Source organism: Mustela nigripes, chromosome 1 (assembly GCF_022355385.1).
Source record: "Mustela nigripes isolate SB6536 chromosome 1, MUSNIG.SB6536, whole genome shotgun sequence".
NCBI classification, from domain to species: Eukaryota; Metazoa; Chordata; class Mammalia; order Carnivora; family Mustelidae; genus Mustela; species Mustela nigripes.
This window is the reverse complement of record NC_081557.1, coordinates 163270655-163290507: the sequence shown is the minus strand read 5'-3', so window position 1 is coordinate 163290507 and position 19853 is coordinate 163270655. Positions and strand designations below refer to the sequence as shown.

The 19853-nt window shown below is 33.1% G+C and overlaps 1 protein-coding gene across 4 annotated transcripts in view; it reads left to right on the top strand.

The window, feature by feature from the left end:
* DNAJB14 (DnaJ heat shock protein family (Hsp40) member B14) overlaps positions 1–19853 on the top strand; it is a 48903-nt gene that overhangs the window by 11463 nt on the left and 17587 nt on the right. For 2 of the 4 annotated variants that reach the window (XM_059376451.1, XM_059376459.1), the window contains 2 exons: positions 5998–6169; positions 12824–12969. In XM_059376451.1, coding sequence (XP_059232434.1) covers positions 5998–6169; positions 12824–12969 — 318 coding nt within the window. Of the gene's footprint in view, positions 1–5997; positions 6170–11308; positions 11365–12823; positions 12970–19853 lie in introns of those variants that run through there. The other 2 variants (XM_059376475.1, XM_059376466.1) reach the window with 2 other exon arrangements.

The following is a 19853-nucleotide window of genomic DNA, read 5'->3' as shown; positions in this document are numbered from 1 at the left end:
AGACAGGCCAGAGGAAGCTCATCATTTTAAAAATATTTAAATCTGTTTACAGTGTCAGAGCATATTGTTATTATATACTATATGCTCTTTCTTTTGTCATTTAGTCTTATCTCTGTAGGTCACTATACATTTAGTTCTCACCATCAGTTCGTATATCAATGTTATTTTTAATTATTTTGGATTCTTAAAGCTTTTTCTCTAGTAGATTTCTAGGAAGGGCTTATGGAAACTATGCTCCTAAGTTCTGGGATGCTGAAAACTGTTCATTTAGGGCTTAGTGCTTGACGTTAATTGGTGCGTACAAAATACTTGGCGGAAATTTTATTTGCTTGGATATCTAAATATGTTATTCCATTGTTTTCTGCAAATACTACTTACAAGCAGAGTTTGATGACAATCTAATCTTCTTTCACTTATAAATTGTTTTGTCTTTTTGCCTAGATGCTCGGTTAATTTTACTGGACTATATTTTGGTGTTGGTTATTTTGTGTCAGTATTCTTAGGTATGTTATTTGCCCCTTCACTATATGATTTTAGATGTTTTTATCAGAAAAGTTTTCTCCAGTTATTGTTTTATTGGTTTTATTCACTTATTTTTCTTTTTTAGGACTCCTGTTATATGTATGTTGGGTAGTCTATTTTCAGTATTTGCCATTTCTTTTTCTCATTTTTTGTCTTTTTCATTTTTTTAATTTAAAAATTTTTCCTCCTTTTAATATTCTCTTTTGCTTACACAAAATTATCTGTAGTTTATTAATTCCTTATTTCATCTAGTTTAGTCTTCTTTTTTGAATTTGTTTTTCTTTTATTTCTTATTGTTTCTTGAGCTTTATCATCTAAGCTCTAAATGAATAATTCTAGGGTTTTTTCCAGTTCAAATTTATGGTATACTTTCATATTATGTATAATTTTTTAAAGTCTTTTCAACTTGTTTTGAAGTAGTTACTTATAACATTTACCCGTTTTGTTTGCAGTATGTAAGTCTTTGTGGTATGTAATCATTGTCTTCAGAGATTTATTTTATTCCTATTCACTCTTTTTCTCACAATAACTTTGTATCAGATATCAGTTCTACCATTTTCTTTTACTAATTTTTTATACTCATTTTTATGTAACGTTAATTAGCCTTTCTAAATACACAGAGATCCTTCTCCAGTTTTGGGGTAATGTTTGAAAATATGTCACCTTGCTATGTAAGTTCTCTCTCTTTTCTCCTTCCTCACTTAATCTGGAGTTTATTTCTTCTACCCCTGTCCTATTCAGTTTGGGTCCTGTTTGTGTGGCTTTGTTCTGGATGGGAGTTTTTAGTGTTTATAGTGCCTGGAGTTTCTATCCCCTTGAGAGTTTATTGTGGACCCTGTCACTCACTTGCTATGGTAATGAGCAAAACGCACTCTTTTTTTTTTACATACTTTTCTCAGTTTTTCCTGTTATGTTGTAATATAGAAAATCCCTGTTGGTTATTTTGGAGTTCTTTTGTTCTGTGGACCAGCAAATGCCCTGTTACTGTGCTCTACTTCTTCCCACACAGGTGATAAAACCCACATAGATCTCATAACTATTAGTTCATCCATACCTTCTGGTATTGGGGATTTTGTGCATGGGGTTTGGATTTTACTATCTAATTGCCAAGATTTTATAAGGCAATTAGCAGAGATTTAAAATTTTAGTTGCTGTGTCACATCCTTCTTCCCAGAATTCTTCAACAAAATTTTTGAGGATTTTGTAACCTCTAGACCATGTTGTCTTCTGCTCTCAGGGTTAACATTATGAGGGCATTAAATACAAATTAAACTATAGTTAAAAATTAACTATATAACATATATTATCTTATTAATAACTAATAGGTTGTGGTCTAAGAGCCTTTCTGTGTCATCTGCAACTAGATATTATAAAAACAATTTCTTATGTCTTTGGTGACCTCTTGAATGCATTAGCTAGATGGTAGAAAGAAATATACACACATACTTATATACGTATACACATATATAAACTTTTATTATGATATAAATAATAAACAACTATATGTTTACAAATTTGCCAGCACTGCTAAGATCTTTAATATATATACAAATATGCGTGTGTGTGTGTGTGTGTGTGTATATATAAAACAGCCTTATTGAGATTCAGTTCACATATGTATAATTCATTCATTTAAAGTACACCATTCAGGGGCACCTGGGTGGCTCGGTCGTTAAGCATCTGCCTTTGGCCAGGTTATGTTCCCAGGGTCCTGGGATCGAGCCCCACATTGGGCTCTTTGCTCAGCGGGAAGCCTGCTTCTCTTTCTTCCACTCCCCCTGCTTGTATTCCTTCTCTTGCTGTCTCTCTCTCTCTCTCTCTGTCAAACAAATAAATCAGATCTTAAAAAATAAATAAAGTATACCATTCATTGGGTTTTAGTACATTCACAGTTGTGCAACCATGGCAGCAAACAATTTTAGAACATTTTCTTCACCTCAAAAAGAACCCTATACTCATTAGCAGTTAATCCTCATTTGTCCCAAATTCCTCCTTTTCCTCCCCACTAGCCCTGGCAAGGACTAATAATACTTTCTTCTCTCTACATTTGCTTGCTTTATACATTTCATATTAATAGAATCATACAATATTTGTGACTTTTTTTTTTTTTTACTGAGCATGTTTTCAAATTCATTTATGCTGTAGCATATATCAGTACTTCATTTTTTCCCCAAAGATTTGATTTATTTCAGAAAAAGAGAATGTGTACAAGTGGGGGAGGGGTAGAGAGCGAATCAGACTCCTCGCTGAGCAGGGTGTCCAATGCAGGGCTTGATCCCAGGACCCTGGGATCATGACTTGAGCCAAAGGCAGACGCTTAACTGAACCACCCAGGCATGCCCTTTCACCCAAATCTGTATTGAAATTCTAGTTAGTTAATACACAATGCAATATTGGTTTTAAGAATGGAATTTGGTGGTTCAACACTTAATGTAACACCTAGTGCTTATAACAAGTGCCCTCCTTAATACGCATCACCCATCTAGCCATCACCCCACCCATCACCCATCACCCTACCCACCTACCTCCTACCTCCATCAACCCTCCGTTTGTTCTCTATCATTAAGAGTCTTTTATGGATTGTTTCCCTCTCTTTCTTTTTTTCCTTCCCCTCCCATATGTTCTTGGGTTTTGTTTCTTAAATTCTATGTATAAGTGAAATCATATGGTATTTATCTTTCTCTGACTTATTTCACTAGCAGAATACACTCTTACTCCATGTTGCACCATGTTGTTGCATATGGCAAGATTTCATTCTTTTTGATGGCTGAGTAATATTCCAGTGTGTGTGTGTGTGTGTGTGTGTGTGTGTGTGTATACACACCACATCTTCTTTATCATTCATCAGTTGATGGACATTTGGGCTCTTACCATATTTTGGCTATTGTTGATAATGCTGCTATAAATATAAACATCAGGGTGTATATATCACTTTGAATCTGTATTTTTGTATCATTTGGGTAAATACCTAATAGTGTAATTGCTAGACTGTAGTGTTTCTATTTTTAACTTTTTGAGGAACCTCCAAACTGTTTTCCAGAATGGCTGCACCAGTTTGCATTCCTATCAAGAGTGCAAAATGGTTCCCCTTTCTCTGCATCCTTAACAACACCTGTTGTTTCTTGTGTTGTTGATTTTAGCCATTCTGAGAGGTATGAGGTGGTATCTCATCATGGTTTTGATTTTTATTTCCCTGATGATGAGTGAAGCTGAGTATCTTTTCATGTGTCTGTTAGCCATTTGTATATCTTCTTTGGAAAAAATGTTTTCTTTAAAAGGTTTCTTTGGATAAATGTCTATTCATGTCTTCTTCCCATTTCTTAACTGGATTATCTGTCTTTTGGTTGTTGAGTTGACAAGTTTTTTATAGATTTGGGATACTAACCCTTTATCAGATAGGTTGTTTGCAAATATCTACTCCTGTTCCATAGGCTGCCTTTTAGTTTTTGTTGATTGTTTCCTTAGTACTTCCTTTCTTTTTATTGTTGATAATATTCCATTGTATGGACATATCACATTTTATCTGTTCATCAACTGATGAACATTTGGATTCTTTCCAATGTTTTTCTAGTATGAACAATGCTGCTATGAACATTTGTTAACCAGTTTTTGTGTAGATGTGTGTTTTTATTTTTCTTAGGTATATGTCTTTTTCAGATGTATGATTTCTTAAATATGTTCTCTCTTTCTATGGATTGTCTTTTTACTTTATTGGTAATATTCTTGGAGGGGACAGAGTTTTTAATTTTGGTGAGGTCTAGTTTCTCTATTTTTCTTTGTCACCTGTACTTTTATCTAAAAATGTTTTGCCTGACTCAAGGTCACAAAGGTATATTCCTATATTTTCTTCTAGGAAGAAAATTTTTCTTTACTTCTGTGTTTTCTTCATACACACACTTAGATGTGTAATATGGTTTTTTGTTATTGTTGTTGTTGCTCTTTTTGGTATATCGTGTGACAAAGGGATCTATCTTCATTTTTGTTCGATTTAATTTTCATTTCTATTACGATTATTTCTTTGGTATACAAATTGTCTTAATTTTGTTCTAACCCATTTGTGATCTTTCAACTTAAGTTTTTAAATTGATTTTTTACTTAAATGCATTGTGCTCATATGATTGTGGAATATATGACTACTTAGAAATTCAAAGAGAATAACATTATGGTCTAGCTATAATGTAGTCAGTGTTTTTATTCCTTGTGTGTCTGTAAAGAATGAATATTCACCCGTTGTTAGGTATAATGTTATATCTCTTAGATCAAGCTTGATAAATTAGACATTTATATCTTTTGTATCCTAGTGATTTTTTTCATCGACCCAGTGTTAGTTAATAACTGACATTGAATTGTGATAAATTGTGTTCAATTGAAATGTGCTAAAATCTTCTACCACCAAGGTGGGTTTCTGTTTCTTCTTTTAGTTCTTTTTTTTTTTTATATTTAAGTTTTTCTTAAACATTTTTTAAAAGATTTTATTTATTTATTTGAGAGAGAGAGAGAGGGTGTGTGTGTGAATAGAGGGAGAGGAAGAGGGAGAAGTAGACTCCCTGTTGAGCAGGGAGCCTGATTTGGGACTTGATCCCAGGACCCTGAGATCATGATATGAGCTGAAGCCAGATGCTTAACTGACTAAGCCACCCAGGCCCCTCTTATGTTCAGTTTTAACTTATGGAAAGTTTCAAGCATACACAAAAGGAAGGACAATAGTGTCTTCAATTCCTATTGCTCTCTCATCTTTAACCTTTGTGAATATATATGGCCAATCTTATTTCATATATATTTTCTCTCCGCTTTCTTTTATGCTCTTCCAGTATTTTAAAGCAAATCCTAGATATAACAATACTATTGTTTTATAGACTCTGTTTAGATTTATTCATATATTTACCACAGTATTTGCTCACCATTCCCTTTTACATTTTCACCTATCTTGGAAGCATTTTCCTTCTGCCCAAAACGTATATATAAAATACAGTATCCTTTAGATCTTAATGGTGAATTTTATCCATTTTTGTTTCTTGGAAATGTTTTTAATTTTGAGCAGCTTCTAGAAAATAAGTACAGAATTCAAGTTGACAGTTAACTCTTTCTGTGCTTTTTGAAGGTATTGTTACCATGCCTTTTAGCTGCCATATTGTTGAGAAATAAATAGAAAGTCTAATTTCTGTTTCTTTATAGTTAATCTCTCATTGGCTTCTTTAGTGACTGTCTCCTGTCTTTGGAATTCTGTAGTTTCACCATGATAAGACAAATGAAATTGTGTCATAAGGAATTAAATGATAACAATTTTGAGTTATTAAGTTTAATTCCTTAATATTCTATTTCTAAATGGTGATTAGTGGTCTGTAAACAGTCATATAAGGAAATATATTTTATCTTAAAAAATCTGGTGAATACTTTTGGAGTACATGATTCTTAATTTTTCAGCTTTATAACTTTGTTCTCAAGATCATGTGTATGTACATGATGTTTCTACAGCACTATTGGAAATAATTATGAAAAATGGAAGCACTGCTGGAAATAGCCCTCACTGCCGAAAACCATCAAGTTGTGGTGATCAAAACAAGCCTAACTGTACAAAGGACAGCACATCTGGTAGCAGTGAAAGTGGAAAGGGCTACACCAAAGACCAAATAGATGGAGTTCTCAGGTAGGGATAAATATGACTTATACCTCACCTATAGTTGATACTAATATACTTTTTGATATTTTAATACCTAAAAAATGTGTGAACTATAATTTAGTGGAAGAATTGGACTCTGGGTGTCTTATAATTTATGTTATTTATGAAATCAGTCTATAAAGTACCAACTCTATGGAAGGTTTCATCTTTTAAAGTAACTATAAGGCAAAAGTTCCTTCCAGATATTTTTTTCCTTGGGGAAATATTGTTTCAATTTTCTGATGCGGTATGATATTTAGATAACTAATAAAAGAGGGAAAGAATTGTTTTGTCTTTGCATACAAGAAAGTAGGAGAATTTCATATGAAAGGAAAATTGAGGACAAATAGCAACAGCATTTTCAGATTCCTACTTGTATTAATGTAGCACAATTTTTTCTATTTAAGGCCATCATATATATATACATATATATATATACATATACATATATATGCAAACAAACTAATGTGTTCTTCTTTTAATATTTTTCTTACTGTCATTATTCTGCCTCTGTGTTTTTAGTTTTACCTCATGTTACACTCTACTTAAAGTCAAAGAACTAGGTAGAGTTAGAAAATTGTGAACTGGGTTTTGGGGATCTGATGTGACTGATCTTAGAATTAAGAAAAGATTTTCTGGAAATAAAATGAGCCTTTCAGTGTGAAACGCAACAGAAAATGCTGTTTTGTTTTCTGCTACAGCTTAGGGAAGCTGTATTGATATTGTACTGATGTTGCTCTCCAGGGAAACTGAAGTGTAAGATTGAAGGACTCTAAACAATGATTAATCAGATAATTCACATGGAGAATGAATTGTAGTACAGTGAACTAGCTCAAGTGAAAAGCAGCTAAAACTAGATTGTTTTTCTCTTTGTTTTCTTACCTATTTTCCTTCTGATCTTATTTCCTTTTTTCCTCATCGTTTTTTCTCCATTGCTTTTTAGTTCATTCTTTTTTTTTCTGACCATAATTTAGAATTGAAGTCATTTTAATCAAATATCAATGTATTTACATTTTTCTTTTTCCCCTGCATATTTAGATGCTAAAGTTTGATTGTAACATTTTATCTGAGTATGGCCACAGATGTTGGTGTTTGGTTGAAAAAAGAAAAGAAAAAATACTTCCTAATCATGGTGAAGCCATGCTTAAAGGGTATTTGATTTGCATGAATGGTAGCAAAGCACTTTTGGGATATAAGTTAATTTTGCTAACTACTTTTATAACTAGTGTTGGGTGAGAGTTGTCTGAATATGTGAGATAAGTGAATGAAAAAATGGACACTTCCTTTTGAATTTCTTCAAGAAAAAGCTTTAATTAAATGGTGTGCTAAAATGTGTTCTAGGAAACCACATCTATTTGAAAACAAATTGTATTTTCTTCTAAAATTTACTTCTGCTGGGAGAGTATGTTCTTAATGAAAGACCTAGATAAAGTTAATTGTATTGTCTGTGATTTCTGTTTAGAATCATTTTGTGATTAAAGAAAAGACAAAGAACTACTTTTATATTTTGAAATATCACCAAAGAAAAGAGTTGGAAATTTTGGAGAATAGTATCCCCTAAATTTGGTGCTATTTTTTAAAAATCTTTTTTCTTTGTTTCCTCTACTCTCCCCTTGAAATGAAAAGAAGAGTAGTTCAACGTATGGTAGAAATAATGAAGAAAGAACAGTGCTTCATTTTACTGTCTCTTGGAATATTTAGGCAGGATATCTTGAGAATGGAATAGTGAAAGATGATGGTGGGTACAGATACAGTTTGTATATGGCCAGATTTGGAAAGATCGAAAGAAGTTGAGGGAGTTTCTGTCTGTTGGCTTCTATATTCCTGTGAAACTAGAGATGAGGTTATCATCCAAGAGAAGAGATGAAAGAAGCCGGAAGAGAGTTGTAAAAGTGTGGGAAATTTCCAGAGGGGAAAGGCAAAGGGAATGGAAGGATTGCCTGTTAGCACTGAGGACCAGCCAAATATCAGACCATGAATTCTTACTGGGTATAAGTATTAGCTTAGTAGTACAGCTGTGTTAGAAATTGTTTCTCTGGTCAATAATTTTCTTATCCCTTTTTATTAAATGCAGTTTTTTTTTTTTTTCTTTTGAGGACTAAATGTGATTGGAACATTCTTTAATAGAATCCCTGAGTTATTCAGAGTAACTTCAGTTGATAACTTATATGAGTTGCTTAGCTGAGTTATGTAACATTTACTCATTATATAAGCCTTCATAAGTGTTGCTTAAGTGAGGTAACAGATCACCAGCAAACACTTAGATGCTGTATGGTTTTGTTTTTTGTTTTACCTATACACAGGGGATTTTTTTCTGAAGAAAGCCATGTGATCTTATGTTAGCAGGATTATGCAAACAAGTTGCTCAGTGACAATTTGGCTCAATGGGAGAAGTCATGCAATAATACTGCATCCATTGCATAAGTTAGAGCTAGTTTACAGTAGGACTGAAGAAAAAGTGTATGACTTTGTAAAGATAATGTTCTGTGTAACTAAACACTGTTTTTGAGTTGAAATGTATTGAAAAATTATTGAGAAGTATCCTGGATCTAATTTGAAGTTTTTAATTTCTCATTGAAAAAAAAACCCGTCTTTTGTTTTAAAAACTTATAAGATCATTGTAAAAGCATTAACAGGGTCATCATTCTGTTTATCAATTAGGAACACTTCTGTACAATTATTATGTCATTTGAATTGTGGGGATTTGATTAGGGTTTGCTTTAAGCTGTAGTTCTTAAAATGAAAAGAAATCGTTTTGCTAGACTTATGAAATAAATAATCCTTTGTCTCAGGAATAAATAAGTATTTCCCTGAACACCAATTAAATTTGGAGTCTATTTAAATGATCAGCTCTAACATGCAAAAAAGAATTGAAAGAGGACCTTCCTGCCCTACCCAGTATGCATTCGTGCACATAAAAGAAGACATAGGGTCTGAGCTAGATGTACTTCTCCATTTCTGAGCTTGCAGTTAGTCTTTCTGGCCTGAATGTACATTATTTCCTTCCAGAGTAGGTAATAGGTTACCTCTTTTTCATTTCTTTATCTCTTTTTTAAAAATTCTTTGGTGAAGATGGAGAAAAAGATTTGACTCTTTGAGTAAGGAGTGAACTGTAGAAAGTATGACAAGTGCAGTTAATTGGTAAAGGAATGATAAATAGAAATATGAATTAAAATAAATATATGAATGGTAGTTTTTCATTCAGTTGTGAAAAATTAGGTAAATGTATCTGGAGCATTACTTGAAATATATTGTGGTCTTCAGCTGGTGCATTGGTGATTTCAACTTTATACCTCTGCTAGCCTCTCAAAAAATCTGTCTTCTAATATATGATGAAAAACTCAGTGCAGGGAGGATATGGTAAAACTAGCTACACTTATGAATTAGTGAAATAATTGTCTTCCTACCTTTTTTCTCTTTGTGACAATTCTTTTCTTTTTTTAAAGATTTTATTTATTTGAGAGAGCATGGGGGGTAGACAGAGGGAGAGGAAGAAGCCGACTCCCATCTTTGTGACAATTCTTAGCTTTATGACCCATCTCTAGAGGATTGTGAATTCCAACCTAATTTCCCTACACTATCCAGCAGTCCTCTCTTGGGCTGCCTTTTTCTATTGCCTAGACTTTTATGCTTAGGAAGTCTCTACAGAACAATTTTTGGAGGGTTAATCTGGTTATAATAAATCATCTTATGCATGTAAACCAAGTAATAGTGACTAGAATCGTTTAGTGTTTTGTTTATCACTTCCTTTTGTTTTCTGCATTCAGATATTATCTGTTGTATTCACAACTCTACTCTATTCCTTCTCCTCTTCTCCTATGTTCTCCTCTATTCCAAATTGATGTTTGTGCCAACTTCATTTTTATTATAGCATTTACCACCTTTGGCTTTTAGATCCTAACCATTTCTGCCCTTATATTTGGACCTATTCATCCATCTGTCCATTCGTCATCCATCCATTCAACACATATGGTGAACAAAACATAATCCTTGCTTTCAAGAGACCTGTAGTCTACAAGAGAAGACTAGTCAGAAAAGGTAGCTGCAGTACACTGTGGTAATTGCTGGGAGAGGGCTCACCTCCAGAGGTTTTTGAGGGGGATAGAAAAGGAACACCAAACCTAGTTTTGAGGAATTGGAGTTCTTGAGGAAAGGAAAGGCTAAGTTGAGGTCTGAAGAAATTGTAGAAACTAAATAAGAAGGGAGGCAGGGAAGGCATGTTTTAGGCACCAAACCCAACATTTGAAAATACCTGTGAGAGTAGTCTGTTTAAACAGTGATTGGAAAAGCAAACAGAAAGGAAGAGGTGGGTTACTCTGATGTCTGAAGGACTCATTTTCCTTGTTTTAATTTCTGAGATAGCAGGATTTTCAAGTCAGACAGACTGAGGTTTGAATTCTTACTTGTGAGTCCTTTCCTAATCATCCTATTTAGAGTAGCTGGCCTCCCCATCCATTCTCTCATCTCCTTTGTCATGTTAGATTTTTCTAAATATTTATCACCATGTGATATACTTTATATTTTACTTATATAATTTGCTCATTGCCTATCCCTCTCCCAATTGTAAATTTAGTGTGAGCAGAGATTTTTTTTTTTTACTGTCTTATTCACCATTAGCATCTGAAACAGTGTCTAGCAGAAAGTAGATGATCTGTAAATTTTTATTGAAGAAATAAATTTCATTTCCCATCTATTACTTGGTTATAGGACTTTTGGCAACTTCCTTAACCATTTTCAGCCTCGATTTTCTCATTGGTTAGATAGAAACAACATCTACCTGATGAGGAATAAGTGAGACAGTTTGTATAAAATAATCAACATAATAAGATTCTGCAACTCTCTGTGTGAAGTCTTTGTAGACCAGATACAGTTTGGAATTCAGAATTGTTCCCATTTTAGAATGGTAATGAGAGTATATTATACATAACATAGTAACATTTAACATCTGGCAAATAGCCCATTACTTAATAGTAACATTTCTACAGCAACATGTAGAAATACTCACACTTAAATGGGATAAATGAAAACTCTATAGGAACTTCATGTCCCTTCAGGTCAAATTTTGCCTCTAAAAGAGTTCAAGTCAGGTTTTTGCAGTCAAATTATAGAATAACTTTCATTTTTCAGAGCTTTATGGATATTGGAACATGGATATGTGATTGTGGACCTGTGCCTGACACACAGTAGGTGTTCTATAAATGTCCCCTTTCCCTTTTTCTCTATCACATAGTTTCTAAACATATCTGGGAGAATGGGTCTCTTCAAAGGCAGGAATCATTGTTTTATTCACTAATATATCTCAAGTGCCCAGAGCACTGTGACATAATTGGTGCTCCATAAATATTGTTGATTAAATAAAGGAAATACCACATTTATGAAATAAAGTTGATTGTTAGTATTTATTAAATATCTAAAGTAGAAAAAAATAATTTTAATTATTATTACCATAAAAACTGCATAAAAGACTTTTGTTGATAGGTGACTATAAAAAAATTTCTGTATCTTAAACATGTCTTTTCTTTTTACCTTTGTTCATTTGACAAATGTTGAATGTTTTCATTGTAAAAGGAGAGCTAAGGCTTATTTATTTCAGAAATACTTACTGAGAATCTACCCTGTACCAAGCACTATCATGGCTTATAGTTTCAGTAGTAAAATAAGATCAGTTTTGTATCTTTCCTTTGAGAACTTGTAGTCATTGCAATTCTTTAGCTGTCTGTGAACAATTATGCCTTAGATCTTTTCACCTGTTACTACTTTAAGCTACTCACACATGGAACACATCCAAAGTCATAAAGTACTCCACAGAAAATATTTAAAATATTACTGTATTTTAGTGAAGGAAAATTATTAGGTTTTAGAAAAATATTAATATTTAGAAGTATTAATATTCTCTGCTCCATTCAGAGTATTTTTTTCCTTAATATACTTTAAAGACTCTGGGCTTAAACCATTAACATCTTTAATTAGCTATGTAAGTAACCTTCAGAAGTATGCTAATCATAATGAAAATTGGGTCTCACAACCATTTTTGAGTCCTGTGATCTATATTATTATGAGATTTTCTTTTTCTTAGACAGACACAGATGAGTTCTCTTTAGTATAGCAGAGCTGAGTTAACTTGCCTTGACATTTAAACCACAAGGTATTTGTAATTGTTTTACATGCACTAAACTATTGCTTTGATATTTGGTAGGTCTACGTTCTGTGACAGCAAAAATCTTGGAATGCAATTCATATTAATTGATCTTTAGCTATAACATACTTGTGAAGAGTTTTGGAATTTCTTTGTGCACTTAAAAATTCTGTAAAATTGTTCTTGTCCTCTCATTTTAGTTTTGGTGTGTGCTCTGTCCTTCATCTGTGATTGTTATGGGCTTTGCTTTACTTCTGTAGTTGTGATAAAAAGCACCAAGGACATTCTCATGGCCAACTCTCCTTAGACTGGAAAGAGGTTAAAGGAATGGTCTGTGGAAAAAAAAGAGATTGGAGCAATAGCCTTTAATGGGATAAGCTATCATTTGGCACTGAGAAAATAATCCACAGACAGTTCTTTCTACTATTCTAATAAATAAATAATTAGACATATTACATGAAGTTCTTCTTTGAAATTTACATTATAACACATTCTTTTGTTCACAGCATAAACAAATGTAAAAATTACTATGAAGTACTTGGAGTTACCAAAGATGCTGGTGATGAAGATTTGAAAAAAGCTTATAGAAAGCTTGCTTTGAAGTTTCATCCAGACAAAAACCATGCACCTGGAGCAACAGATGCTTTTAAAAGTAAAGTAAACCTTTAAAGCAATTTTACTAAGCTCTTTTTAGAACCCACTTTACAGTGTTTTAAAATATTAAATTCTGCATTTACACTGGTACATTTAGAAGCCAGCATAAGTAAGGTCCTCAAAATCCTTTAAAACTTTGCTATTAATTGGTTATGCCAAGAGCCAAATAAATGCACTGTGGCTCGACAAAAGCAAAATGCCAGTTTGGGCAAAGTCCTAAGTAACTTTTCTAGATAATCATGCATGCTTTCTGGTTTACCACACACTGATAGTGTAGTGATTATACACAAGCTTCTTGTATATTACCATCTGTTTCCAAAGGAAACTAAAAATACAGATTTGCAAGTTTTTAGGGTAATAAAGGCTGTCTAGAATGGAAAATCGCTTGGAATTTTCTGCCTTGTGTTCTTATATTTCTGATAACTGGCCAACTTTTGCATTTTCTTATATGTGGTTTTAACTAATGTGATTTTTGTTTTGTTTTGTTTTTAAGAATTAGTTTCTTTGGGCTCCTGGCTGGCCTAGTTGGAGCATGCAGCTCTTGATCTCAGTGTCATGAGCTCAAGCCCCACACTGGGTATAGAGCTTACTTAAAAAAATAATAATAATAATAATTAGTTTTTCTCCTTTTGCCTATTCCATTTTTCTTCATTTTCTTTCTTAATATTATTTCGGGGTTGGTTTGGGGTTTTTGCCAATTTAGTAAATAAATGTTATTTTATTTTTAAAATTTTGTATTTTATTACATACAATTTATTCATAATAGTTAGCTTATAATTCACTGTAAAATGCTTATATTGTGATTGTACCTTCTTTTGAATTTGGTACTTATAGAGCCCACATCCAATGTTTTCAGTGAAGTGCTGGAGTCTTGGAATAATAGGAAGGAAATGCTAATTTTTAAAATGCTCCTGAGGCCCCTACGTGGCTCAGTCAGTTGGGCGTTTGACTTTTGACTTAAGCTTGGGTCATGATCTCAGGGTCCTGAGTTGTAGCTCTGCATCTGGCTCCATGCTGGGCCTGAAACCTGCTTAAGATTCTCTCTCTCCCTCTGTCATTCCCTGCACCTCATGCACTCTTTTTCTCGAAAAAAATAAATAAAATGAAATGCTTCTAAAGGATAGATGATTTCATTGGTCTTTCACAAAATACTGTTTAAATTGTTTCCACCAAAACAGTTTTATATTTTGAAGGAAGTTGCCAAGTAAAATATATTCAGGCAATTATTAATATGTTTCAATTAAAGCAATTGCCAAACTGGTGCTGGTGGAGGTAAAATATCACTGTGACAGTGAGAACCTTCTCTTTTGTTTCCTTAAGTTAAAAGTGGCATGTTGAAAGTACTGAAAATGTTTCTTCACTCAAAAACACCAACTTTAGCACGTTTCCCCAAAAGTTAAAAAATTTTTTTCACATTATGAATTAAAATCATTTAATTTAAAATTGTTGGTGTTTTTAAATAGTGGAAAACATTTAGGTAGTGAATTTTTGCATATTTGTGATCCACTATGTAATTTCAGTATTCTCCATTAATGTTAAAAATGTTAAACTGCTTTCTCTGACTCCTGTATTTAAATCATTTGGCATTATTAGTCTTGGGATAACAGTTAGTGGACCTCCCAATATTTTTACATCTTATGTATTTTGAAGAGGTGAGCAGCATAAATGTCATGCGAGCTAGACATTCAGAAAGGGCTTTTTTTTTACAAAGGTGATTACGCTTTGATGTGGTACATTTCAGAGTCTAATGCCCTACTTCGCACACTAGAAACTTAATATTTATCAACATGCTGGGAGGTGGTTCATCTCTAGAGAAGAGGCTCACATTATTCAATACACAGGAGGTTATCTGTAAATCAGAATACTAATTTATTAGTCCCAAAGAGGATCAGAATAGAGAGTTGGTTGATGAGCCCGTTTTTCATTGAGTGGAAACTCTATAGAAAACTAGATTGTAATCCACAGATGCTTGGTGAGCAAAGGTAGTTAATTAGAAAGTATTACAGTTAGTGTCATCATTCAGGAATAGGTTTCATTTATTCAGCACACAGGGTCTTAATCTTCTGAATCATCTTATTTTATTTTTAACCAATTAATCCCAACATCTGTTTTTTGGATACCAAGCTGTTTATTTTAAGCACATACTGTAGTAGTTTCTTTTGTATGAAAACGGTATAGATTGATTGCTCTGTAACTCCAAAACACTTTTTACAGAAGATGGAAACCACTTGCTTTTTATTTCTTCCAAGAACAGAGAAAGAAGAGGTAATTGGTTTAGGGAGTTAAATTAGGTAAAGAGATATTTTCATTTGTTGTGTTTTGTTTTGTTTTTTAAGTAAGCTCAGTGCCCAAAGTGGAGCTTGAACTCCTGATCAAGAGTCACATGAAAAACAACAAAACAAAACAAAACAAAACAACTGCTGAGCCAGCCAGGTGTCCTTTCATTTGTGTGTTTTGTAAAGCTTTAAAATTTAAGAGGTTGCTGTCAAGGAGGGTAGACTAAATGGACTCTTGAGTTCACGTGGCTGTTTGTTCTTTAAAGTTCTTTAAAGTTAAGATTGTAACTCAAGTTCCTCAAAGCAGGGAATATTTAAATAAAACCACATCTAGAGAGGGACTTGCACAGTATATATAAACACACTTTTAAAAAATATTTGAATGAAATGGATCCCTTTCCTTCTGTCTGACATGGATGTCTTCAAAATATACTTTGTCTCCTCTATCTTCAAAGAAAAATACTTCAAAGTATTTCAGAGACCATTTGAATAGTACGTGTGCCTGTTATACACATGAGAGTAATGACAAGGGGTGTGGTTTAGCTGTTTACATGTTTACATGATAAATAATAATGGATCAGTTGCTATAACCTGTGTTAGGTCTGGTAGTTCAATACTCAACATCTGGGCTAGTTTTTCTAGAGATATATAATGTCTTACTCTAAGAATTTGTAATTCATTAAGGAGAGAAAAGTATCACACAGAATATTTGGAATAATAGTAATATCTAACATTTGACAAGCATTTTATAGTTTTTCATTCTTATTTTTTCATTTAATGCTTATTAAAAATCTTGTGAAATAGTCAGGGGACTAGTGTCATCTGCCTTTCTCCAGTAAGAAAATTGAGGACCAGAGAGATTAACTGATTTACCCAGGATCTCCCAGAAGGCTGAATATAATTAAATACCAAAACATTGAATAAAGATATTTGAAGAAAAGCAGAAAGATAAAGTAGATTATAATCAGAGTAATTAGAGAAGCCTTCATATAATAGGTGAGAATTAAGAGATTTTTGAACATGAGTGTGATTAGAGAAGAGAGAAAATGAAAGAAATTTGAGTATGAGAATGAGGCAAGTGATTTAAAAATCAGTGAAGACTTCCACTTTCAAGAAGATGGAATAGATATGCTTTTCCCTAATCCTTGCACAAAATATAATTAAGTATTATATGTAAAACAAAATGAACATTTTAAAAAAAGCTTTGGAAGGTAGAAAGAGGAAGGTAAATGAGCTAAGAACCTTGGGACCCAAAAGAAGTACATGGCAGTAAGTTGCTTGGGTTTTCATTTTGCCTTTTATATTAGACTAGGTGCTGGAGAAGCCTAGAACTACAACCTAGAAATACAAATAAGCACAGATAAATAATCCTGAAGAAAAGCCTACTTTCTCTAGGTAAACCAGGAAGGGGGCAACTGAGTAAGGTAGAAAATTTTTAAGTAATAACCGTCCAGTACAGCTAAATATCAAAGAAAAAAAACATGGTCCCACCCACACCCAGATCAGCAAAGAACCTAGCCTGTCACCCTCTCTGGGCTGTAATAAGATGCCTTGACATGCCTACCCTCTTTACTGTAGGGTAACAGAGATGATCAAGTAAGGAGCTGGTAATTCTGCTTGGTAGTAACAAGGTGTCCCTTTCCCTCCCCACTGGGCTAGTGTCATAAATGGCCTAGTGGAGAATTAAGACTTTCACCACCATTTAGAGGTAAACAAAGCCATATCCTTGTGGTGTCAATGAAGCTACCTGGGGGACAGTAATATGGCACCCCTACCTACTCTTACCAGCCACAGGGTATCATTGGAGGCTGGATGGAAGGCTAGGAATCTCATCTCTGCTCAGCACTAACGAGGAGCTCCTCCTTTCAGATGTCATCAGAGGCCAAGGGGGAAACTGAACTTTTATTCCCAAGGTGGTATTTTTTCTTCCTGTACCAGAGTAATGTCAAAGGAGGACAGTTAAAAACAGGAGTTTTAGGTAGGTCCAGGGTCTCATAAGAGAGCAGCTCAAGAGGGTATGTGCTATGGTGAGTGCTGTGAATTGTGTAAAACTGATGAATCACAGAACTGTACCCCTGAAACAATACGTTATATGTTAATAAAAAATCAGAAAAAAAAATAGCTCAAATGACCACATTTCAGTAGAAAATCATTTGTCATACTAAGAATGAGGAAAACCTCAAACTAAATCTAAAAAGTCATAGATGTCCACATGGAGATGACAGAGAAGTTAGAAGTGTCTAACAAAGATTTTAAAGCATCCATCATAAAAATGCTTCAATGGGCAATTACAGATATGCTTTAATAAATATTGAAAAATGAGTCTCAGCAAAGAAATAGAAGATCGTGCAAATAAACAAAGGGTATAAAGAATCAAATGGAAATTTTACAACTTAAAAAAACTGAACAAAAACTAAAAAAACAAAACAAAATTAAAATCTAGCAGTGAGTGACATAACCAGTTAAATGACAGGAAAGAATCAGTGAACTGGAAAATAGAAAAATAGATGTTATCTAATCTGAACAGCTCCAGGGACAAGTGGGACTATGACAGTGTTTACTGGTTATATCATTGAGGTCTTAAAAGGAGAGGAAGAAGAGAGCATAGCTGAAAAGGTACTCAAAAATAAATAAGTAAATAAAGATTGAATACTTCTTATACTTGGTAAAAGATACAAGCTTACATAATTCAAGGAACTGAATGAACCCCAAATAGGTAAAGCTCCTAAAATCCATACCAAGACATATCATATTCAAACTTCTGAAAACTAAAAACAAAAAGAAAATTTTGAAAGAAGCAAAAGAGAAATTACACCTTACCTGTGGGGGAAAAACAGTTCAAATGAACAGTGAACTTCACATTAGAGACCATGCAGGCCAGGAGACAGTGGCCCATTTTTCAAGTTTTCAGCCTTTTGTAAAAAAAAGAACATTTGTCCAGAATTGTATACCCAGCAAAGGCATCCTTTAGGAATGAAGACACAATCCAGACATTTCATACCCTAAAAGAAAACTTCTCTAACCAAAATAAAACAGTAAAAGAAGAAATCTTGAAATATAAAAAAGGAAGAAAGAATGTGGTAAGCAAAAATATGGGTAAATGTAATGTACTTTGCTTCTCCTTTTGAATTTTTCAATTGTTTGACATTTGAAGCAAAATTTTAACATTGTCTGATATGGTTCTAAATGTATGCCAAGAAAATATATAAGACAGTTATGTTATAAATTGGGAGGGATAAAAGAAAGTAAAAAAAAAGGTAAGAGTTTCACAGTATCTTTGAACTAGGAAAATGATGACAGCAGTAGGCTGTGAAAAGTTGTGTATGTGTAATATATAATACCTAGAACAACCATTAAAAAGTTATACAAACAAATACACTCAAGAAATACTGGATAAATCAAAGTGGATTTAAAAAAAAAAACGTTTAAGTAACTCATAGGAAGTCAGGAATAAAGGAACAGAAAACAAAAAATAAAATGGCAGACATAAACCCTAATTTATCAGCAACTACATTAACTGCAAATGATGTAAATACGCCAGTTAAAAGACAGATTGGCAGGGTGAATTTTAAAAAAACAACAACATGACTATGTGTTATTTGTAAGAAACCCATTTCATTTATAGCAAGATAGATAGGCTGAAGGTAAAGAGATGGAAAAAGATGTATCATGGAAATGTCAATCAAAAGAAAGCAAGGGTGGCTATATTAATATCAGATAAAGGAGACTAAAAAAGTTACCAGAGAAGAAATTATATTACGATAAAAGGGTCAGTCCTTCAAGAAGACATAACAGTATACATGTGTTCACATCAAAAAAAACAGATGTGAGTGCTGTGAAGTGTGTAAACCTGGTGATTCACAGACCTGTACCCCTGGGGATAAAAATATATGTTTATAAAAAATAAAAAATTAAAAAAAAAAACAGATGTAAAATATGTAAATCAAAAGCTGATAGAACTGAAGGAGAAATAGACAAATTCATTATTATAGTTGGAAACATCAACACCTATCTGTCAACAACTGATAAAAAAGATTGACAGAAAATTAACAAGAATATGGAAGAATTAAACATTGTTTCCCAACAAGATCTAATCAACATTTGTAGAACACTCTATCCAACAACAGGAGTATAAATTCTTTTCAAGTGCTCATAGAACATACTTCCAGATAGAGCATATCCTGGGTTATAAAATAAACCTCCACCAAGTTAAGACTGAAGTCATACAGTATGTTCTCTGACCACAATGAAATCAAGGTAAAAATTAATGACAGAAAGATAATTGGAATATGTCTAATCACTTGGAAACTGGACAACACACTTCTAAGTAATATATGGTTCAAAGAAGTCTCAAGAAATGTTTAAAATAATACATTAATCTGGATAAAAATGCAGCATATCAAAATTTGAGGGGAACAGCAAAAACAATGTTGAAATAAATCTTTAACACTAAATGCATATACTAGAAAAGAGGAATGGCCCTAAGTCAGTCATCTAGACATCTACCTTTTTATATTTAGAGATATTAACTACATTTCTTTATACTAGCTGAATATATAGATACAAACTAAAAATGCATTGCCATTTATACATATACACAGGAAAT